Source organism: Calidris pugnax, unplaced genomic scaffold, assembly GCF_001431845.1.
Source record: "Calidris pugnax isolate Ruff unplaced genomic scaffold, ASM143184v1 scaffold219, whole genome shotgun sequence".
Taxonomy (NCBI): domain Eukaryota; kingdom Metazoa; phylum Chordata; class Aves; order Charadriiformes; family Scolopacidae; genus Calidris; species Calidris pugnax.
In genome coordinates this window covers 10,232,699-10,257,179 of record NW_015094507.1, presented here as the reverse complement: position 1 = coordinate 10,257,179, position 24,481 = coordinate 10,232,699, and the positions used below count along the sequence as shown (strand labels likewise).

Here is a 24,481-nt window from a genome sequence, read left to right as displayed (position 1 = left end):
GTGGCTGCAAATATGCAATATATTTAATATACAACCTCTTGGTTTTCAAGAAATACGGGGCCTTAAAATTAGAGAGCTACATTTGCAGTTAAGTGTTCCTTCACTGACCTGCAATTAGAAGAGGTAATGGCAGATTAAGGTCATTTTTGTAACAGCCACGTGCCAAGGGTGTAAGATGCTAAATTCACATCGGCAAACAGCCAGTACTACCACAGTTGTCACTGCGATTTTGCTGATGTCCTCCACAGTGAGACTGTTGTCTTGGTGCCAAAGCCACAGGTATTGCCAAAACACTGGCAGAGATCACAGCTGAAGAGTTCAGTCTTCTTCATAGGAGCTCTGATGGAAGCAGCTCAAAGCTCACTTCTCCCCTGTAAGAGGGCAGGTCTCTGCCACACTGTGGCAAGCACTAAAAATAGGGCATTTCTCCACATTCCGCCCCTCCTGCCAATATTTCTTCAATTTCCTCCTCACTGCAATATGGAATCACAAGGAAATAAAAGGAATGAAATAGAAACAAAAACCAATGAGCAACCTGTTTCCCCCAAGTATTAATTCTACCCTCCCATCCCGTGAGATCGAGGTAGGATTCAAACCCCAAAGACTGTTAGAAGCAAGAAAGGCCAGCTCCTCAAAGATCAAACCCCTTTGGGCTGTGCTGGATTCTCAGGAGGGGGAAGAAAACAACTTAGTGCCTTGAAGAAAAGTGAAGAATTCTCTGTCTCTGCTCAGAATCAGCATAAAAAGTACATGCTTCTCTTCTCTGGTATGAGAGTGCTTTTACTCAACAGATAAATTCAGAGCTGCTGAATTTCTCTCTGAACTCCAGTGATCTATTCATACATACTTAGATAAGGGAAAGAAACAACAGTAAAACCATCTCCGTACCCACAGTGAGAAAACAGTGATAATATCAGCTCTTGCATTGCTGAGCAGGTTGAGCTTACTACAGCTTTCCCAGGGTGCTGCTTTCCTCTGCTGCCGTTACCTGTTATTTTAAAGATGGAATCTAACGCTCAGGGAATGACACCACCAGCAATGGGAGATCCAGGAATAGCGTGGGCAGGTGCTGTGCACAACTTTCTCCCACAACTCTGCCAATCAACCTCAAGCCTGACTCATCTTCTCTCAACATTGTATTTTCCTGAAACAGAGATTAACCGCTGTGCCAAACTGTACGGGGTAAAGTTCCGCTGGGAATCAGAATGACTGTAGACAGATTTTCCCCATCAATCACTCAGGACTTGACATCTGTGCTGTCAGAGCTTGAAGATGGGGGTCTAAGATTGAACAATAAAACAATAAACTTCTCATTAAAATTACTTCACCTATAAACATAATTTCTGCAAAAGAGGAAGAAATTAATCCCAGCTCCAAGAAAATAAATATCCTTTTTAAGGCTTGTCTGTCTTTCATCTCTGCAATAATATCTAAACAGCAGCTGCTTTTAATCAAATTAAGTTGTAAAACTAAGGTGTGTTATGAATTTCATTGTTCTTCTGCAAGAGCTAATCCAAAGTGCATCTGTCAACAGCAACATCTATTTTCGGTTCATCTCAAACTATTTCAAGGACAGTACTGGAAGGTATTCAAAGAATGGCAAAAGGAGCCAAATAACATTTTTATTGTTGCAATTTCAACACTTACAATCCTGCATATCAGCCTAAAAGTAGGTGAGCTGTGAGCCAGGCCAGAAGACTACTTATCCATGATTAAGTGTCACTGTGAGGTGTTAATATGGAGAGGCATATAAAAACTTAGTTGGCAACTTTGTAAAGATAAAATAAAGGCTTTTTATTTAAAGAAGAAGTTGAGTTATTTATGCAGTAAACAGCTAACGGCAAGTGCTGTTTGGAAGTTCCTGCAAGTGTTTTTTCCTCCTGTAAAAACCACTCCAGGCTATTTCCTGAAAAAGTCTGTCATTGTGATGGATGGAAACATGCAGGGAAGCAAAGACAAATTTCAAGAAGCGTTTGGAGGAGGAAAAGTTATTAACCCAACTTAATGTATCATTTAACAAAAGTAGCCAGGATAAATTTTTGATGTGTGGCAAACATTTTAATCAGTCTGACTTTTTCATGAAGGTCACACAGAGTCTTTCAAGGTAAGGGCATATGCACAAGCTACAGCACAGCAAGTTGGACTATGTACTTGCATGGTGTCACATCGAGCCAAAAACCCATGGGCATGCTCTTACCCTGGTGTAAACATCAGGTACATTGAAACAGCTCTCCCTTCAGTGCAAGAGAGGTTGGCAAATTTGTTCTTACTTTGGGCTGCCAAAGGGTAAGAGCTTAACCTCAGGTACTACAAAGCAGCTGCTCTACCATAAATTTATTTAGCATAGTAACCTTTATCACTGAGCCACACTCGCACTGCACAGTGCCTATGAAATACTGTGAAGTGGATCCAAAAGAGGAAAAACCAGGCTCTGGCATTTTCCAATTGCCTTTAATTCAGGTTCCATATACACATGACACCTTACACTTCAGTTCAAGTCTTCTTAGCTCAGTTATGTTCAAAGACTGCTGAAGAACAACAACTCATTAAAGTTTCATATATGCTATACAGACAAAGGGAGGAAGATTGCTGTCGTGGTAGGTATTTCTTCAGGTATATAAGAATAAAGGAAGAACCTTGGCAGGAGACGTGCCTTTCATTAAGGACATGGATCAGGACAGAGCCAGCAACATTTTTCTTTACTACTTTGTAATTCTGATGGAAATTCAAATTATGAAATAAATTCTGCAGTGGTGTTCATTCTCCTGTAATCAGCAATCTTTGCCTATTCTCAGTACAATTCCAGCATTCTTAATTTTGAGTTTCTTTCCCAGTTCCCTGCAATGTTGCAACACCTATGTAAGGCTACCATCTACCATCTCAACTGAGTCTCATTTACAAACTGCTTTGATAAGCTGCCGTCTCCCTTTCCCTCCTCCAAGCATAAGCACCATCAAGGGTCCAGGTAGGACCCCACAAATGTGAACAAGGACTGGAGTGTGGCAGAAGTGTGCAGCACTGGCAGCCTGACACAGGTGACCAGACAGTCCCAGCCCTGGCCCTGACAAACAGCCTGAGAATCTCAGCTGGGATTTCTCCATGAATCTGAACGATACTGGAGACTAAATTCCAAGACGTTACCACACTGAGATCATTTGCTGACAAAAGGCAAAACTGGATGAGTGGTGAGCCAAGGGTGCTCTTCCCAGTGTAACGACACAGGTTGCATTTCCCTAGAGCTGGTACTGAGCAGGAGTGAGAACCAGAGACAGTGGTTTGGATAAGAGAAAGCCAGAACAGTGATATTGACTTCCACCCCATTACAGCTTAGTGGTGAAGCTCTGCCAGTGATTTATAAAGTGAAGGTTTCCAAGGGCATAGCAACAGCATGCTTCCTCCTCCAAATTATTTGTATTACTGTTCTACTTTACCTTAATTTAGCATGTAATTGATTTAAATGTAAAATGAGAATTTGTTTTTCCAGACATTTATTTCGTAAAATTTGATTTACTAGAAAAGTACATTATTTCTAATTTATGGCAACCCCTTCTAAACCCTTTTTAATTACACGGGTATTTGTGTTCCATGATTACCCTTCAGAGTTTCGCAACAGTATTATAATCGTACTAAGTTGTTTCCTAAAGAGAATGCTGTTTTCTTTCTCAGCTCACTGTGCCCTGAAGTTATCGTGTGGAATGCCCCATAATGAATTTGAGTGAAACAGTAAAAACACATTCTCTATGAGAACATTTCCCGCAAACTGTCCTCTAAAACACGTAGTTCTGGCTGGAGATGCAGAGACAAACAGATGGACTTCCCACAGTGGGCCCCAGAATACGGTGGAAGTGCTGAGAAGATGACTGGCTATTCCAAGTTTCCTCTATTTCTCCACTGTGTCTTAAGCCTTGCCCTAACACACTTGCCTATGGGAGCCATGCAAAGTTGCCCTGGTGGAAGAAATACATAAACATGGAAAGCACCAGCTTGATGTTACGACAAACATCAAAGAATATCGTAGCAAAAAATTAGAGAACATATTGCCTCATAATGTAACACAACTGAGGATTGAGCCTGTCCCGGGTTACTTGAAGTGGCATCTTCCAACCTGTCTAACAAAACTTGGTGGAATTCCTTCCAGAGTGCACGCTGACCTGCAACCCAGGAGCTAATCAAAGCACTCTTGCCCTTAGCCAAGCGCAATTTTATTAAACTCTTGCAGAAGTGATTACAGCAAGACAGCAGGATTCATGTTTATTACCTGAATTGTCTGGTAAACCGAAGGATCAAATCCTTTCACAGTCACCTCCCGGAAAACTCTTGGCTCCAGTTCCTCTTTGGTCAGATCACAGTGATATATAATACCTAAAACAGAGTTCGAGTTTGTCAGCTTAGTCCATGTCCATCGTTAAAAAGATGACAGTTTAGGCACTGTGATGGAGTAACGAATGGCAAGGGGTAACTCACCACGGAGAAAAACAGTATACACATACATACGTGCACTTCAGCTAGGAAAGGCTTTCTGTACAGCAAGAATAATTCTCACCACCCATACAAAGCCAGGTATCCAAAGTGGGTTAAGCAAAATGGAAAAAAAAGATTGATTTTCATAGCTACATAGCACTTATTGACAAAGGTAATGTTGGAAGAAAGAAGTATAAAGTCAATTTTAAAACCCCTCCTCTAGAGCTACCAGACTGAGAAGAAATCTATCAAGAATTTAACTCAGGTCAACATTTTTCTCTTTATGATAAAATATTTTGAAGTTACAAATCAAACAAACCCACAGATAGCAGAAAGAGCTGAGCATCCACTTGAAATTGTGGCAGACTAGCACAGGTTATTTACGTAACTGAACAGAATTTGGTCTCATATAGTTTATTTTATATCCTGATCCTTCAGGTTTGAAGGCTTTACAACTGGTCTCTGTAAAATTTTAAATGTATGTTAGGGAAAAGAACACTAAAAGTTAAGGCAACAAATCCTCTACAGAGATCCTTAATGTAATAAAATTAACCAGGGTGGACAGGACTTGATTGAAATACTGCTGCATTGTGTATGTTTTAGATACTTTCAGGAAACCAGCAGCAATTATTACAGAGGTTATGGCTATAAAAAATTATATTGAAAGGTGAAATAATGAGGAAACATATCTGATACAAGGGAATTGCCTCATTAAATCACTTTTATAGACTGTGGAAAATCAAAAGGATACAGACTGCCAAATGAACATAGATGAAAGCCAACATTTCTAATAACTGATAAAGCCTCTTTCCGTAATGGTGAATTAATACGGGTGAATTAAAAGTAGGACTACTGTAATCTGCTGGGAATTCTTTTTCTTCATTTGGCACAAAGTGACTAGCGAGCCTAATGCAGGGTGACAGGTACAAACAAGCATTAAAGCGGCATTTCCCTTAAAGATTAGGATATAGAAAGTGATGCGAGAGCATAAAGGGAAGCACACCAGGCGGCAACAGGCAGAGCAGTCATTTGACATACATGCAGCTGCCCAAGCTGGATAATGTATTGGCAAACATTACACACAGAGCAAGCTGAATAGCTGCAAATTAGGAAACCATATGATGAAGCATAAGCACAGTCATAGACTGCATTTTGGGAGTCAATAAACCTAATATTACAGTAATATGCAATTGAACCCCTGGTGCTACATTGCTTGTTCTGTTATATTTTTAGTGGCATGGCAGCAAATATCCAAAAACACAGTAATGTGGGGACTGCACTCTTTTGCTGGATGCTAAATAAATACAAAACACAAGAGTGCACACCTCAGTGTCTGACTGGTGTGGACAACAGGGATAACCATAATTTTCAGGGAATAGAAAAAATTACTTTTATGGTGCAGTATCTATGGTTTTAGAATTGCTTTATTCATTATTTCATATATATGTTTACTATTACTTTTGTTGTAGGTATAGATTAATTTGTTTCTCCTTAAGAAAAAAAAAAGTGCAGCTTCATACACAAGTGCAAATTATATTGATTTCTAATAGTAAAGTAGTAAGACTGAGGTTAATCAAGGACCAGCCCCAGAGCTTCTGTGTGGTTATTCTACTTGATAGGGTGAATAGAGGTTGCATGCAAATAAAATATTCACGCACCTACCTACAAATTACCTCTCTGGTCTGCTTTCCCCACTCTTTCCCTATTCCCATACAGTCTACCTCCATTTCTTCCCTTCCTCTTTTAGATTCCAGGTTGCTCTGCCTCAGTTAACAGAGCTACGCCATGGCAAATTGCCTGTAGATGCTAAGTGCATGGATGAAAGGGAGAAAAAAATAAAAATAAATCAACTATCAAAAGTGGCAGGCAGTGAGAGCAGCCATTGCTGGCTGGCAAGCCATGGGCTAAAACTGGCTCTTCCCCTCCATACGTTTAGCAGCTGCAGAGACTCAACTGGCTCAGCTGAGAAGACTGGCAATTTCTGGCCCATGAGGTGGGACGCAAGCGAGTGAACAACCTGAACCATCAAGCTGGGATGAAGTTAGAGGCAAATGCAACAGTGTCCACAATCTCCTCTCCAGTTGCAAAGGCTCCAAGGATCTAAACGTTGTTTAAAAGTTTGTTTAAAAGAGGAACTGGAAACATAATATATCTTATTTCTGGCTATGTAAACGGTAAGATAATAATAGGAAATTCATCACACTTCTTATCTGCTAAGCTTGAAACATAATTTTGGTAATTTGACCAATCGTTTCTAGCAAAACCAGCAAACCTATCAAAACTATTATACAGCCATTTTGCAGTGTGGCTGTGCTCTAACTGAAACAGAGCAAAAATATATGTTAGATGCTGTAGGAACATTTTCTATCATCCTATGATTCTTCCAGGGTTGTGAGTGATCACGAAGTTAAAGATTCTGAAGCCTGTCTTCCCTGTCCATATATGAATCCTGTCCTGTATTAGCTATTGATTGTTTGGGCCAGAAACAAAGAAAGAAAAAGAGGAGAGAGAACAGCAAATACTTTTTATTGTCATATACTAGCTTGACAATTGCATAAAAAATTCCTTCCTGTTCAAAATCCTGAATACTTCTTGGTGTCCCACACAAGTATTACTTAACGCTTGGGACAGCTCTGGCTTTGCAGGATTGTACAAAGAGGATTCCTACAGCAATCCAACACCACCAAGTGTTTTAAGGACAGATAGTAAGGGTACTCTGATGAGGCTATCCATAAATGAATCGCAGAGCTGTCAGAGAAAGAATTTTTGTGACTTTTATTAGTGTTCTTCAAAACAGTGATGAAAATCTTATCAAACACATTAACAATTTTCTTCAACAGGATTTGTAAACTTTTATCTTGCTGTATGAAGCAAGAGCTGTGAGAATGCTACCATTTAATCTCTAGTACAAGCCAGTCTTGAGTAATTTCCCCATGCAGGTCTCTCAAATATTAGTAGGCATATTATCTAGGCTTCATGGATCAAGGACTGGTACATTTTGAAGCGTATAACCACTACTTATTAGACAGGGGGAAGCAGCTTTATCTGCATCTTAGACATACCTAGTAACTACTAAACAACAGGAAACAAGAAAGATACTGTTACCGGACAAGGAACAAAAAAAAAAAGGGAAAAACCCAATCTTACCTGGAGATAAAAAGGAAGTAAACTGATAGAATATTTCGGTGTCCTTCTTTTGGCCGCTATACCCCACAATACTGCCAACCTCTAGGGGGAAAGTCTTGAGATGTGCACCAGTAGCTAGGTCATGTAGTTGCAGGATGTTCTTCACGTCGTGTAGGTAGCACAAAACCAGAAAGTTGGACCTCACACAAGCAACCCACTCTGCAGAGTGTGGAAAAGAAAAACAAAGCCACAGAAAACATAGTTTTAAAAAAAAAATAATCATATGTAATCCGATTCTAAAGTTCTCTAGCATACTTAAATACAAGCACCAAAATTTCTGACACGCATTGAATTTAACTCTTAAACATTTAGAAGTCACCTGTCTTTTGAAAGAAAAAAGTGAACACAGAAGTAAAGACTGACATTCTTTGGAAAGGCACTAACCTTGCCACTTGAAGCTAATCTATGCAGACACAAGAAAAAAAATAACTGATTAACCAAGATGCTTATGCATTTGGGGTACTTCAAGAGCAATACTGCTCTTAAATATCACATATTTCAATGCAAAACCCAAGCAAACATTCATCTTTGCCAGCAACACTTATGGAGATGCATGAAAAATCAAACCAATCATTTTAATTTAGACTCAAGCTAAACTAATAAGAACAAAAAGTCATGTGATCCTGTATTGCACAATGAAGTATAGAACCTAGAGGTTATTATTCATCTTGTTTATATTGCCTAAGTATTTAGGAGGCTACTCTTCCAAGCAAGAGCTAGCAGCTGTAAGAGAAGGGCAGTGATAGATTCCTCAACACATCATGTTCAAGAAACCCCATGTTTATTCCAGATGTTAGTGTTGCTAAACAGCATTTCTAAGACTATAAGGTAGTAAGAACAGGATGCAGCCCAGCGAACTCAATCTGGCAAAAGGACCCGGGAACAAAGCGCTCTGCAGGGGTTCGCTTCCTTTATGTGTCTCCTGGCAGTCCCGTGCCCCTCCAGAGCTGCCCACCTCGGCTGCACAGGAATAAGAGCTTCTGCTTCACAGAACCTTTCCTATTCTCAGTTTGTTCCTCAGAACAGAGATATGTGATTTTTTTTTTTTTGTGGAATGCTATTTTTTTAATTGGACTTTGGAAAATTCAACTGTTTAAAAAAAACCCATAAATGTCTGGGCTGGCAATTTCTACAAAAATCCCTGCAGTTCAACTGACCATCTCACTCCAATCCCCATCTTTATGTCCTGTGAAATGTAGAAACTCTTCAGGGCTCCAGTTCACCCAGAACATATCACATAACATATTTTCTCCTGTCTCCTGGGCCACTGGCTTTAGATCTTTGGTGACAAATCTATTTACTCATGCAGACAGGAAAAAAGACTGAAACATCTTCATGTCTCTAAGTATTTCTGTCATTTAAGAAACCAGTGACCCTGTTTTGCAACAACAGTATTTCAATTTCTCATTAATTCACAAATCAAATAAAAACAAGACAAAGTACAAAAAAGGGTTAAAAGTCAAATAAAAATATCTGGAAGGAGGGAATGCGGGACATTCTGTTTGTAGAACGAGGTGAGGCAGTGATTCTTGTCCTCTTCCAACTATGTATGTGCTACTTCTTCCCTGACAAGTCAGACTGGAAACCTAAATCATGGGCAAGGTACCACCAGCACTGGCCAAAGTCTTCAGATATCTGCTGGAAGCAAAAACCAAATAGATGGAATCAAATGACCAAGAAAAATCAGGTAGGACTGACTGGGGCACGCTGTAATGTCAAAGTAGTACTGTGAGATGAGGAGGAAAAAACATCAAAAACAAAACAGAAGCAAAGCAAAATTGACTGAATTGCAGTTTTACACTATTTAATGTTATTCACATTTTATCAGTTCTTTCCAGTTTCCTCAAAGTCCTATAAAACCAAATAATTTAAATTCAGAGTGGTACTGAAGTCAGTCTTATAAATGCATCTTTGCACATTCAGGTTCCAGAACAAAAGTTCAAAGTTGTATCAGGTGCCACTTCCATTAAGGGTAAAAAGCTCTTTCTGAATTGAAGGTCAAAACTCATTCTGCAACAATTACCTTCTTTAACAGACCATGCTTTCACATACAGTTCAAGTCTGTCATGACCCCCTACAGCTTGAAGACCTTCAAATCCTAATAGCTCAAAAGAGTCTACTTTCTTTTTAGCTTGCTCCTGAAGGACCAAGTGAGGGAAATTTAACACTCGTCTGACTTTCTAGTCATATGAATTTATGTTACATAAACACCAAAATAAAGCTTTACTCCTCCTTTCTTCCCAAAGACCACCACTAATTTTTTTCTTTATTCGCACAAAATGGATTATAGACACTCTCAGGTCAACTTCAAATGTTTATAATATGTAGTTTTGCTTCAGCAAGCATACTACTTAAGCTATCTTTATTTTAAAAATAAATTGTGATGATTCTTAATTCCTCACCAATCATTTGATGAAGCACTGCAGTTTAATGGATGTTTTCATTAAAGGGCAAAGTACATTATTACTTCAACTTGCATATTATGAAGAGATATTACTCTTTTATTTAAAAAGATTCAATTGCCCAGGGGTAAGGCTGCTGGCTTACGTGGGGATTCCAGCTATTGAACAACCTGCCTAGGAAGGAGCAATATTAACTCTCCATCACCTCTTTGGTTTACAAATTAGATGCTCTCAACAAAGTGAGGATAACAGATGTGAAGACAATGCAAAATGTTTTTTAAAACATTCTATAAGATTTAGGAATACAGTTTCTGTGTATAATAACTGTATTATAACTGGTTTTCTTGCATTGCAAACTGCCTCCAAAACGTAATGGAAGCTACAAAGAAATGCAAAAATTAAAAACAGAGCAAAACTCTGAAGCAGACTTGAAAAAGCAGAAGAAAAAAAAGACACTAAGAACCAACATATACATACATAGCAAGCTCAAAACAATGCTGAATTATTAACAAGAACTATTTTTTGACTGCAGGCTACAAGCTGAGTCTCTGTTACTCCCATGCTCAGCACTGAGAACTGCAGACACTGTCGAGTTTGCTGCATTAGGAGTCAGCCTCCTTGGTTTCACCCATGCCTTGCAGAACACATCCTGCATATCTCTGTACCTCTGCAAGCTTTTAAGAGTGTGTGCTTGCAAGCTTCACGTGTCTAAAAGCTAAGTCTGACACCGTTGCTGTAGACTCCTTTTAGAGACAACGGGCAGAACGAAACAAGCACTTTTAGAATGCAGTTCACCCAATTATTTTGGATACCCTGTTCTGGGATACTGTGAATTGCTTGCTGAGCAATTTCACTACACAAGTGTTTTTTTAAAAACACTAACCATTCAAGACTTCATGATACAGGGTCAGTTTATTTTCAGTTAATGCCAATGAACAGAGCAGCTATTCTCACCGTTACACCTAAATGTAATGAATTGTTCTCCAGCATATTTATAATCCACCTACTTACAATACCCATCAGGCAAAGGATTGATTTTACTAAACAATAAACACATAGAGGTTGCTTTTTCCAACCTGAGCTGCTTGGCTTAGACATCAGAGAGAGATGGACACACTTGGAGACACCTGAAAGCAGGTAGGAAGAATTATCCTTGGTACTACCCGTTTCTCTCTGGAGATGACAGTGATGACCTTGATGACTACAATAGGTTACCCACAATGCTTCAATAGCTAGATTTCAGGGTACAGGAATTATACTTCTTAACAAGGCCTAGAAAATTGAGCCCAACCGTTTCTAAAAGTTCTAGTTCAACCTTTTAGAAATCAATATACTACTACTTTCCAAAAACTCTTTTATTTTGACAGCTTTAATTAGTAGCAAAGTAGCCACTAACTTGTCACCAGCAATGTTACTATGGACAACTTTGGAAATAGTTTCAGTAAAAAAAAGGTTGAATCCTCACACCAAACATCTGTGCCACTAACCTTAATTACTTATGACAGTCCTGGCCTTTCATTTCTGCAGCACTAGCTACAATATGTTAAGTGTCCAACTGTACAAACATGCTTTGACAGATGCATGCTGAAATGTTGATGAAGAACACACCAAGCTAGAAGAGGTAGGTAACCATAAGTCTTCAGCAGAAACTGCTGAGTTATTTGCTGTACAATGTGCTTGTGCACCCACTCAACAAATAATGGATATATTTTAATGTAGCTTTAGCTGGAAAATAGAGCTGGAAAGTCATTTTGGTTTCTTTGGTCATCACAGACAGCGACCATAAACTTCAGTGTCTCAGCAGATTAACAGGTGTTCAGTTATCTCAATTAAAATGACCCGTTTACTCAAGGCTACTTATGGGTAGACTTGCAAGCAAAGCATGAGCAATTTACAGAATAAAACATGAATCATTCTGAAATATGTGAGTAAATGTTGATAAGCCCTCAGAACATATGAAAAGGCATATGTCTTCTCTCTGAGACACCATCCTCAGTGACAGCCTGCCATGTCTAAAGTTAATGGAAAAGCTCCAACCAATTTCAACAAGACAAGAATTTCATACCCCACATCTCAGTATGAGACATACAAACAAGAGACAGAGTATGAGGGGGGCAAAGCTCTTCTGAAGCTGCAAGCATCAGGAGTAACGCTTCCTTAAGTAACCTACAGGCTTTACTCATCTGTGACTGATGTAAGTTTTCCATGGTAAACAGAGTTAAACAGAGCCACAAAAGCCCTACCAGGGGAGCAGAATAAGACTTTCAGTCAGGGACGTGCATCTGGACCACATCATCTCCCCATGTCTCCGGTGACCGAGGTACTGCATTTGCCTTGCCTAGATCTTAGGGGGTGCTTTTTGTTGCTGGGAAACACTGGAACTAAGCCACATCCCAGCCAATTTATTGTTTGTTGGTTTTGATTTTTTTCCCCACATTTCACAGTAGAAGCTTATCAATCTGGTCTTTTGCGTCGCAGCCAATTTCCTCCTCTCTGCCACACTTCTGCAGCAGCCATCTCCGCAGGGTCCTTCCCTCTGGACTACACACACAAGGTCACACGACGGCTCCTCAGAGCAGTCACACAATCCTTCCGGCGCCCGCTTCGCAGCCAGAACTCTCAGGGATGTAAAGCTACGGTTACTCTGAAAAACACCACAGTGTAACGGAGCAGACAAGCTTCCTGACAGCTGAGAACACCACAAGGGATTACTCACACCCATGCACATCCTTGTCATTCAGGATCAACAATTTCGTGGTACTCATTCCAGACTTTCCCTCCTGGTTTGACTACAGTACCAAAAGATACATTTCGGCTGCAGCATCTCCCCTCCCCAAACTCTTATGTATTTATGAATAACCCAGCAGGTTAAAGGTATGGAGAAAAATACTATTGTTGACTTGGAGTGCACATTCCAGCTCAGGGAAGGGAAGCATTTTACACGCATTGAGTTTAGGTGTGCAGATGTGTACAAGGTACAGAAGCTTTGCCCCTGTTTGTTAAATGGCCAACTGAGATGCAAGAAGCTGTTCAAGATCACTCACCTCGTCTATGACACATTCAGCAATACGTTGTATTTCTCAGCCCTCCTTACTCAGGAGATCTATTCTATTTTTCTTTTCATCATCACAAGTACAGGGCTGGATATAACCGCTACTCTCAAGTTGTCCTCCTCCACCAGTACTGGGCACTGGTCAGGGGGGAGGTCACAGTTCTCAAAATTAGTTATTTAACCTCCCAAAGACAGCAGGTTTATTCTGTAATTTAGAATTAGGGTCACAGTGTCTGTACTGATCAGTCTCCACTTACAGTTTCATAGCTGCCTTTTAACTAACTCAGCACACCTACTTGCAGCTTATGTGATCATTTAAAGCACAAGTTCAACATCAGATGCGAACCTCTCCTATGGTTCTATTTTAGACTACCTGAAAATTAGAAGTAACACTTTACAAGCAAACTCCAAAGGGGAGGAAATGAGTCTCATCACATTCCAACATGTTCTGAGGCCCCCCTTAAATTTAATTCTAAAATAGCTGTATTTTTTTATTTCCTCTCAGCTCACAGAGTAGAGATGCAAATTTACCTCAACTCTGTGCGAAATCCCTGCTGAGAGTTGTAAAATGAGGTGTGTGTACAACCTTGTTGAAGGAATGTTTGTTGTTTTTCCCTTGTATTTCCCATATTAGCTCATTTATAAACAGCTCTGAAAACAAAATGGTCAAAGCCAATTAAAAAAGTCTATCTTGAAGCATGCGTTGAAGAAACTGAATGACATTCACACTGCCTTGTAGGCGTGTGTGTTTATTTCTTGGTTAGATGGTATTAGCTGTGGCCTATCCCCTAAAAACACATTACGATACTTTGTGGAATTTCTCTTTTTGCCATTGATGGACGCTGGCAGAGCTTCATAATTCTTAATCCTGAATTTATTATTCATAAATAAATCTACTTTTTGTATTTGCGTGGTGCAGCTTTTATGAAACAATCTAATTTAACATACAGAAACAAAGGCGGCTATGGCTACCAGGCAGATCACACCAGAGTAGGAGATTTTTCAGCTGAATATCCATATTTTATCAGTAAAACACATTTGTGACCTAGAGCATCACTAACTATATAACTAACGTTTATAAAGAAATTCTAATAAAGCTAATTAGATCTTGGTAAAGAGTCTCTCCCACACATATGTTAAACTGGACAAGCAACAGTACTCATTTAGCCTGTGAATCACTGCTGTCCTAGCTTTTGCAGAAGGCATTTCATTACATTGTCATCTCTGGATCACACAAAATCAAATTCACTTGACTGCAAGGTTTTCAAGGCAATGAATTATTAACTGCCTTCTGCTACAATTATGTCTTTCTAAACCAAATCTTGGAATGATTAAAACAACATGACATAGATATTGGCTTGCTTGCTGACTTCATCACGTGAAGGCGTGTTTTTTTTATATTTATGTGGGGCTACAATCTCCTGATAAAACTCCCTTGTCTTGGTGCTGATGATACAACATTGATTTGCAAGTGGCTGACACAAAGAAGCAACTGAACAATTCTAATTTACCGTACTATAGCACTAAGATCCACTTATAACTCATCCTATGGAGACAATTTCATTTGTTAATTTAATCCAATTCCTTTACATACCTCTCCAAAGAGCTAGAGCTGGAAGTGGACATATGATTGCTTACTCTTGCTTCACATTCAAATACAGTGGAAGTCTAATGACACACAACAGACTCCTGAGAGTCACTCTGATGGTTTCATATGACAGATTATGTTTGCCTTTAAGTGTTTAAGAGCTGAATGCCTGTTGTGTTTACAGTCTGAAGGCCAGTGCCCTCAGCAAACCCATTTATCTGAACTTTCAGTTTTCTAAATGCAGTTCTTGTTATGTTTGTATAGTCAAGGCTGTCACGTAGAAGACATTAAAGGAGTGTTGCACACATTAAAATTTTTTTACTCATGCACTAACATGAACTCAGCACAACTTTGCCTTCAGAATGAAACCAAAATAGAATTGAGCTAAATACTGAGTGTAGTGAAGATCAGATGGGGCCTTATTCCGGGGAAGGCATATATAGCCAGTGCCTGCATCACCTCTGGTCAAAGCTCCTTTGGCTGCCTAAACCCCATTCTCAGGTAAACTCACACACAGTAACCACATTTCATGTCAGTCACATGCTTCTGTCCCATTCTGTTTGAACACTCACTACCTCTAAGTCAATCCTTCAACTTGGTCCCACTTTATAAATTGCTGTAACTTAAGCACAGCTCCACAAACTGTCAGCAAACTGGCACCCGATCAGAAATTAACACTGGCAAGCAATTTTTCCTCTTGTCTTCTCTATTACCTGAATATAACTCTAAGTTTTAATAGAACTTCCCCCAAAACGATGGGATTAAAAAAATACACCTTCATTTCAATTATATCAAACCCAAATATTTATGTTTTGAACTCGCTTTTATACTTAAAGAGAATTCCATGCCCTTCAACTTTCCCAAGGCTTTTTTTCAAGTGCTGTCTAATCCTCTTATCCCAGGAACAACAGAAAATCCTGTCTCAAATTCTGGCCAACTCTGTTCATAGTCTGCTGTGCTACTGCCAGGGTTGCTCCTCCTCTCTTTCTGCTTACAAAGTCCCTCTTGCTGTAATGCCTGACTGTCTAGTAAATGTTTACTATAATGACATGAAGCAGGAAAATACTTTCCCCTCATTTGCTACAAACATAGAATTAAAACAAGGTCAGATGAAGCAAATTCACCATGGCCACACAGGATGTGAGAGAAAGAGAAATGGATCCTGGATCTCTCAAGTCTCAATATGTCTTCTAATCGCAAATCCTAAACAAAGTTCAAACACAGGGAAAAAGTAAGAAGGTCTGTACAAGATCATTCAATAGACTGATTACTGAATTAATTTGAAAAAAATCACAATTGAAAATCTTTGACTTGACATGAACTCTTACCTAGAACATCTCTTTCATGTTCAGGGACGAGAACTTTCCATTTGGATTCCTCTGGGTCACTGAAGTCAATGTTGATTAACCGGTAATTTGGAGAGTGGCGGTTTGTCTTGAAAGTGAACACTGTTCCTTCATTGGTGACATACTCATACTCAGCCTCAAAGTTATCTATCAGCTTCACCCATTGAAGAATTCCTGCAAGACCAAACATATAATGTAAATTCTTCACCTCCTGAAACAAAACTTTTTAACACCTGAGGGCAAGGAATTGCTGTAGGCTCTTTCTTGAACGACGACAGTGACCAGAAGAGGTACAGCTATGGAAAGGGCTGAATACGTACTAAATATTAAGAACTTATAAAGAATTCTCCAGATTAATGGATTATAGTGGAAAAATGCCAGTCATGGCCATGTTAACATGCTGGTTTTGAGGAATTTCTAGCAAAATACACAGAGAACACTGACAGAGCTGTGGCTAGCGTTTCACCAGGTTCCCTAAGGGGCTGCTGGAAATCTCAGATGTTTGTTACGGAGCTGCTTCTACCACGCCGACTGCTGTGGAGCCAACGCTACCAAGCATACCAGGTTCTTGCCACAAACCCCTATTTCTACAGACTTCTTGGAATGGGGAGTCACAGCTGAGTCAAAAGACTCCATGCTAAACCTTCAAGCTCAATTTTATTTTTTAATAACTTCTTTTAAAAATCACTAAGTATAAAAGATTTATTTATTTATTTTACTTAACAAGCTACTTTTTCTTAAAGATTTCCATCCTTCTTAAAAGCCTGGAACTTCCCACCAGATATAAAATGATCCTGTTCAAGTAAGTACAATGAACTTCAAAATCAGGAATTTCCCTGTCAATTCAGAAATAACATTCCTGAAGTGTTGTTCTGCAGAAGGTTGTCACCACCAAAGGACAACTACATACAGTTTGCTAAAATGTAAACTTTTGGATTTGAGTAGACTGAAATTGCATTTTTCTCTATCAACCTTCTAGAATATCACACTTGTACACAGAAGTGCACGTCTCAAACATGAATTGCCTCATTTTACTCACTCTGTACCACAGTCTTTGCATTGACTCAATCTGGAGCTGGGACTGAAAGACTCCACTACTTTTAAGTCACATTTTATTGTTTTGCAATAGGTTTAGAGGATAGTAGAAAGAAAAAGCAGCAAGGCTAGATCAGATATTTAATATGCTCTTATATCTACAACCCAGTTTATCAACCGAACTTACTATTATAAGCATCATCTATTAGCAATGCTAAAAAATCAGAATCCTTATTGATACATGAAATAAAAGCTTTTACATCTTAAAATAAGATTTGGCACACACACGGCCTCTTTCCTAAAACTAAAGGTTGGGTCTTTGCTTTTAAGTATAAACGAATAAACTCCGCATAAATTTGTTCATGGAACTCTGTAATAGAACGTTTGTGCCAATAAAACAGCACATCAGCTTATCTTATTAAAAGCTGAGCAGAATAATGGAAGTAGATCAGAGCTGAGCTGTAATTACTGTAAGTTTAAAAAAAGGAAAGAATAATTGAGGAAGCAATGAGATGGCGAAGGTCATTTTAAACCCATTAAATCTAATAAGAGAGTATAGCCAGGTCTAGTACATTCATAAAGCTCATCTCTCTTAATTGCTGTTTTGGTTTAAGGAGAACTTCCCTATCTCTTCATGCAAAATGATATATTAGCCAATTAAATTCTACTTTTCATACTGCTGTAATACAGACTTTCCAGACAACCCAGTCAACTTAGTATCCTTTCTCTGAGTGAACCAACTGCATGTTAATTGATTTTTGCTGAAGTCCAAAGTTTTGACCATCTCAAAAGATTTCACAGTGAAGAAAAGTCCTGCTAAGTCCATCCAGTTGCACAGAGTTCTATAGAGAAAACCTGCTTTGATGCCCAGAAAAACAAAGAACATCCAGCCTACACTGAACTCTGATATACCGATGAAACTGTTTTAAGATCTCAAGCCTCATGCACAAGCGTTTTAGCAAATAAAAACTTAACTGCAGTATAAAACCATAACAACATTGGAACATTTGTATTTTAGTATCTGACAGAACAAAACCATCCTACTAAAGAAGAACAAGCTTTCATAAAAAGAAATCCCCAGACTGTTGAAAAAAACCATTTTTTTAAATGGCAAATGGGCACAATAACTGTAGTCTCCATGTTTGCAACAAAAGTTGGATTCCATAAAAAAAGAAAAAAAAAAAAAAAGGACAATAATGTGACAGTAGGGATTTACATTGCTGCCTTGGAACTCATTCATCCACTCCCCAATGAACAGCTAGTAAAACAGCAAGAGGGTTGATGGTCTACAGGAATACACTAAGTTGTTACTACAAAATCAAGAGCATTCATCTTGTTAAAGTGGATGTTATATAGTCCTTAGAAGACAAATTTTGCAGACAAATTACCTCTAAACCATTGCCCCACTGAAGTGGTTAAATAGACCAATATCAAGTCTAAGTTAAGAGGTTGTGACGAGGCAGCTACAGGCGGTTGAAAGAGACCTTTACATCAGGTACACTTGCTACTGTAGGGAGTATGTGCTGTGGTCTTCCAGTGAGAGGAAGACACCCTTTGCAATGGGACAGATATCAGGCAGAAGAGGATGCACCTTTATGGCTGGTTGCAGCTGATCCAGCTGTGGCCCGTGACCGAAAGGGATCTTCTCGTGTGGCCTTAGATCCCCCTGCTTAGCTCTTTCCTTTGGGCTAGGAGTAACAGGCTGGTGACCAGCACAGCCAGTTCACTGGGCACCAGTATGGCTGAAAACTGATTGGGGGGCAGGGGGGGAACCATTTATCCCCAGGTCACGGCAGTGGCAGCACAATGGAAGGGCAGGCCTCTGCAGCTGGGAAGTACCAGAAGTCAAGCATATCATGTGTTTGTCTCCAAATCATAACTGGAATGTTAACAAGACCTGAAAAACCAAACAAACCCAGCCAGTCATCTTCAGCCTTAACAAGTAAGCCTCCAACTTAGCTACAACTTTCTAAATTGAATTCATTTTGATAGCTGTTCACTAGTTATTTGACATTCAGTTTGCCTTTTATCTTAAAGATGATAATTTGTTGGATCATTTCAATAAGGAAGATTTCTTTTTAAACGAAGCAAAAATAAAAATCAAAACAAAAAAATCCCTTTAATCTAATCTGCTCACAGAAAAGCCTTAAAACCAATGTAATTTTGGTTTTGTGATTCCTTATGTATAGTAAGGTCCACAATGAGTATCTACACGCAAAACTGTAACTTCAGACCGTATGGTTTTTATGTATGCTTTACACTAGAATTATAACACCTCCACCTCCTAAACTTGAATGAACCATGCATTCAGTACTACCACCATGGGAGAAGCATGTTTCCCTTGCTGTTTATTGGCTCACTAAAGCAAGTCAGATCCTTCAGACTTTTATTTAAGAGACTCCTCAGACCCTGAAAATCCATACACTCAAAAGCGTCCAAATTTCAAATATCCTCTACAAGAGGAGATTTGGAAAACTAGACATTTACTCTGGAGTTTGTCACAGAGCTAATCCACAACAGTTTTCACATTCAATAGAAAACAGATAATCTCATGGTACACAGTGTTCTTCAAACTGGAAGAGACTGTTGCAGGGCCTCAGTGGTACGTTCCTAATGTATCCTGGGAAATGAATGGCAGAGCACAGCCCATCACTGAGATGTCTGCTTCCACAGCAGAATCTAATTTCTTTGAATCATGCAATACCTCAGCTTGCTCTCAAACTCTCACTCTTAGTCAGGCAGCTATGCAAAAGAACTCAGGGTTGGGTTTTTTTTTCCTTCTTCACAGCCACAAATATTTAATTAAGTGTCACTCTAGTCTCCAAAGGCATGAGAGATTTTTCAAACAATTTGGACTCTTTGAAAGTAAGATCTCTTAATCTCTTGAGACCTGACTTCACTTATGAACGTCTGAGGGAGGGTATAGTGGAGAAGAGATATTAAGATGTCCCTGAAAGGAACACAACTTTGTTGTGTTTATACTGAGAAGGCTCTCAGTACCACTCATCCTGCAGATGATGGATGATGGCTACTCAATGATCATGGAAAGTTGATGTATTTGCAATTTAAAAAATAATTAAGTGGAAAGAGGCAATATTTATTCCTTTGAGTTAAAAAGTTCAGACATGTCAAGATATATCAGAGATTAGCTCAGAAGAAAGAGCTAAAGCACTTTTATGAGCAGAGATTTCTCTATCAGTTTCAAGGCTTCTATTTTACTTCCATCTGGATGATCACTCAAAAGACAGGAGAAGAGAATATATATGCTTTGTTTTGAGAATTATATGCAGCAGAACAGAAAAACAGGAAACAAAGGTGATCTCTGTCTCTCTCTCACATCATGCTTTCTCTAATATACACAATAAAAAGCATAAATACATAATCTAAAAAATAAATTAACAGCAGGCTATTTCATTTTATTGCTAATGATTTGCCTCAAATAAAAAGAAATACTTTGAAAGCAAAACTCTTTGGAATTGCCATTTAAGGGATTTGAAAGTGTTTTCTTAAAGTAAACACTTTTTTGTTAAGGCTTCCACGTATTTTCCAAGACTCATCTGATTTTTTTTCTCCCTATTTATTAGGCAACTATCATATAATGGCTTTGTTTCCATACGGATATTTGAAAGTGCTTTTTTTTTTTAAAGTTACTTCAATCACAGAAAAGTCTTTAAAAAAAATAAAAAAAGAATACCTTCCCTCCCACCACATTCTAGCTGATGTCTACTGTCTCCTCACTATCCTTTTTCTCTTGTTCGTTTTCATTACAAAGGTTTTGATCCACTTTTTCAGGCTACACAGCACATACTGACTCATCCCTTTGATGTTACTGTATATAACACTGTTCATTGCTTTTTTTTTTTCTTAGAAGAGAGCCTTATAAATTGCAAGAGTAAACTTAAGAGTAAACTAAAATGCAAGAGGCCAGACAATCCTATTTTCTACAGGAAGTGGACAAACACCACCTTTGTTTTTCCACCTGCCCTCAAGCCACATACATGCTTTCTTCAGTGTGGGGAAAAAAAGAACAATCTTCTAAACAAAGGAACAAAATAAAAATTGTTATGGTGGTAACCCTGCTCTTAAATTCCTTCTTGCAACCTGTCTCTGCCAGTCTAGTACAACGCAGTTCCAGCTAACAATGACTAAGCAGCCAGCAAGCTGTGCGCTTCAGTTTTGGCTCAATTTTTATTGCATCTTTCCAAGCCAGTGGTTCTCAAATATTTTATACTAGCTCCTCTTCCTGTATACCTGTCCTCCCACCACCTCCCACTGTTCCCACCAGACACAAACTGCCCATCTCCAAGCATCCCAGTACCCAAGCATAAGAGTCCCTACCACTGTCCTCTTTCCCCAGACTCCTTGTACCTCCGACTTATACAAATCTGTGTTTAATTTCCAGCCAGTGCAATCCTTTCCAGTCCAGGCTGTGCTTTCCAACCAGCCATCCCTCTCAACTTCTTGCATTCCAGAAGTCACAGCAGCCTTTCAGTTTCCACGTGTCCACAGGTTATAACAACAACTACCTCTTCTGCTCCCCATGCTACCTTATATCCCTTCTTTTTCCCTCTGTGCTCTTGCTTCAGCTCCCCCAGGAAGAGGAAAGGGGGGCTCTGCCCAGAGCTCCGAGTCAGTGACTCATAAATCAGCTCTATGGTGCTCACAAGAGGATTCTGACTTTCTTATTAGGCTTCCTAGCTGCTACCATAATACAAAATAAAGAAAAAGGTCAGTATTAAGAACAACTTCAACAAGACCAATTGGCCATGTCACGTTGGTTTAAGTTCATAGCCCAGGCTGATTAAAGAGTTCTCCTTTGTTTTTTGCTGCACACCAACAGATTTGTGTTAAATCCCCTCTTCCCTGCACCAAAACACACGTTCAGAAGAATAGTCAAGACTGACAAACCAGTCAAAAAAGACCCCACAACAGAATTTCTCAAGAAAAGGGAAAAAGAAAATTATTACCAGGCACAGAAACCAACAGGTGGTTGTTGTTGTTGTTGTAAGGTGTACAAGGTGGTTTGCTGATACATAATGTATACTATGTATCCAGCTATTTCACTGATATTTTCAGGTATACCAAGAACAACAGTTAAGCAAAGTGATTAATTGTTTGACTGGTTCAACATACAAGCAAACAACTGCTGTATGTATTCTGAAAGACAAGTTTAATGAAATAGCTACTAAAAATTGTGCCTTAAAAAATGCTCAGCTACTGGGAAAATGTGTGTTGTTTTTTAAAAGAAATAGCTAACATTAGATCACTTTAAGATGTTTGTTATAAAAGTGAAGGCTTGAAAATCCTACTTGCAGTTTGGCAAGACAAGTAGGGAAACCTGGAGACATGAATGAGGGATAATCTTCTGGACACGAACGCACAGTGCTGTCGTTCCTGACACTAGGTACAGCTGTTACACCTCTGCTACTGAAATTCCATAATGCAAAATTAAACTGTATTAGTAGGTTCAGTGGCTGACAGACTGGTGAAATCCTGAAAAGAATCCCATCATATCAATTTTCCCTAATCTTTCTAAACACCACCCTATAGGCAACCAAAGAGGCAAGCATGAAAGGAAAAGCCCCCATATCTACAGCTACCTGAAGATGAAAACAGTAAGGGAGTTCCAAAAAAAACCCTGAAGAATAGCAGTCTTCTCCCAGTATTGTCTTGCCAGTATATTGTGAATTATGACCACAGGTATCTTGAGATCTTAAGAAATGGAGAGTATTTGAAAAACATTTTGATATGAGATAATAAAAGCTTTTTTTTTTTTTTTAAAGTGCATTCAGCTAAGCTAGCGGTAAACATGAAATTCCAATTGGTAAACCTGGTCATTTCTAACACAAAGAGTTTTGTGTTAAAACATAAGCCACAAACTGGCTTAACCTAGTGGGATTCACAAAATGTATGTGATAGTTGGGGAGCAGGGGAAACAATATCCTCCAAATCTCTTATCTTTTCAGACTAATTTAAAATTCTCTTAAAAAATAGCTATGCATTTGTCATAAGTTACCTACCACAGTGGTTTTCTATTCTAAAAAGGAGCATTCTTGGCACAAATAGCTCACAATGGCCCACTTAAAAACCTAGCAAACAACCTGAATATTTGAGGAGGAAAATGACTCAGTCTGTATACACAGTATAAAGATTGTGAAAGGGGGAAGGGAAGCATGAAGAATATTTTAGCTAACCTGGGAAGCAGAAAAGATAGTCAGATGCTCCCTTTAATGTTCATGGAAAGAAATGGAAACACTGCTGTGCAGATTATCTTCTGGGGAAAGCAAACTGACAAGGATTATTACAGAAGATTGCACTGCAAATTCAATTAACCTATGGCTGTTGACAAAATACCATGAGTAATCACATAAAGGGGGGAAGAACTATCTGACACAAAGTTTCAAGTTAGAAATAAGCAAGTCAAATCCTTTAAATTTCTTAAGCATTTAGAAATATTCTACTCCCATTTATTAGATGTGATCTCCACTCAGAGTCAAGATCACTTCCCTGCCCAACATGGGGCAAGTTAACTTCCACTGGCCACAGCCACTGAAACATAGGAAGAATCAACGAATGCACAAGCTACAACTGCCCTCAGTGCAGCAGAACTAATAAAATGTTGTGCTTGCACAGAGTCTTTAATAATATCATTATCTCCTCACTTCTAATTTAAAGGGAGTACATGCAAAGATAAGCCACAGCTCATGCTGTGCAGGAATTTAATGAAATGCATTAAATCAAGATTACAATGGCAATAATGAAGTGGCAAATACTGGGCAAACCAGGTTTCACAAAAGATAACTTGTGAGAAAGTCAAGCCAGAGATTCCCTCTACATTAAAGGAATTTACTTTGGACTGGTTGACATCTAGAACACTGTACTGAAATGCACACAAGTGACAGAGATCCCAGTAGATGACTTCCACAAGGAACATGTTTTCCCTGAGTAGTTAAAACGTCACTTTTTAGACTCTGGTTTGATTAAAATATATAATATCTAAGCTAAGAAGCTCAGCTGAAGGCAAATTATGGAGTGAATATGGAGTCTCGTCCCAAGAGACAACATCCACAATCAGAGCACAGACAGTGTGTGTTCTCTATGCTACATCATCACAGGTGAAACACCACTTTCCTGCATATTTCATGATACTCAGAGAGGTAGCTACCTATTGAACATGGAGTGCCTACAACCCAAGTAGTTTTGAAAACCTTGTCCCTCTGACCTCAACACTGCCTATTTCCTAATTTCAGAAGCTCAGTAGGCAGGTTATCATGAATTATTTTCTGTGGTCCCTGTCTCTGTTTGAATTTTATAGAAAGGAAATGTAGATCAGGACTGCAGGTTCCATGTGGTAGCAAAGAATCTGGGAGATAAATATTGAAATATTTCAGTGTTGTAATGTCCAGATCTT

The 24,481-nt window shown here is 39.0% G+C and overlaps 1 protein-coding gene across 1 annotated transcript in view; it reads right to left on the bottom strand.

Annotated features, from left to right (window-relative positions):
- Positions 1-24,481, bottom strand: part of PREP (prolyl endopeptidase) — an 89,465-nt gene that overhangs the window by 30,754 nt on the left and 34,230 nt on the right. Inside the window, exons 10-12 of the mRNA XM_014964437.1 lie at positions 16,018-16,209; positions 7,609-7,806; positions 4,259-4,362 (exon numbers count right to left, since the gene is read on the bottom strand). Coding sequence (XP_014819923.1) covers positions 4,259-4,362; positions 7,609-7,806; positions 16,018-16,209 — 494 coding nt within the window. The remainder of the gene's footprint in view (positions 1-4,258; positions 4,363-7,608; positions 7,807-16,017; positions 16,210-24,481) is intronic.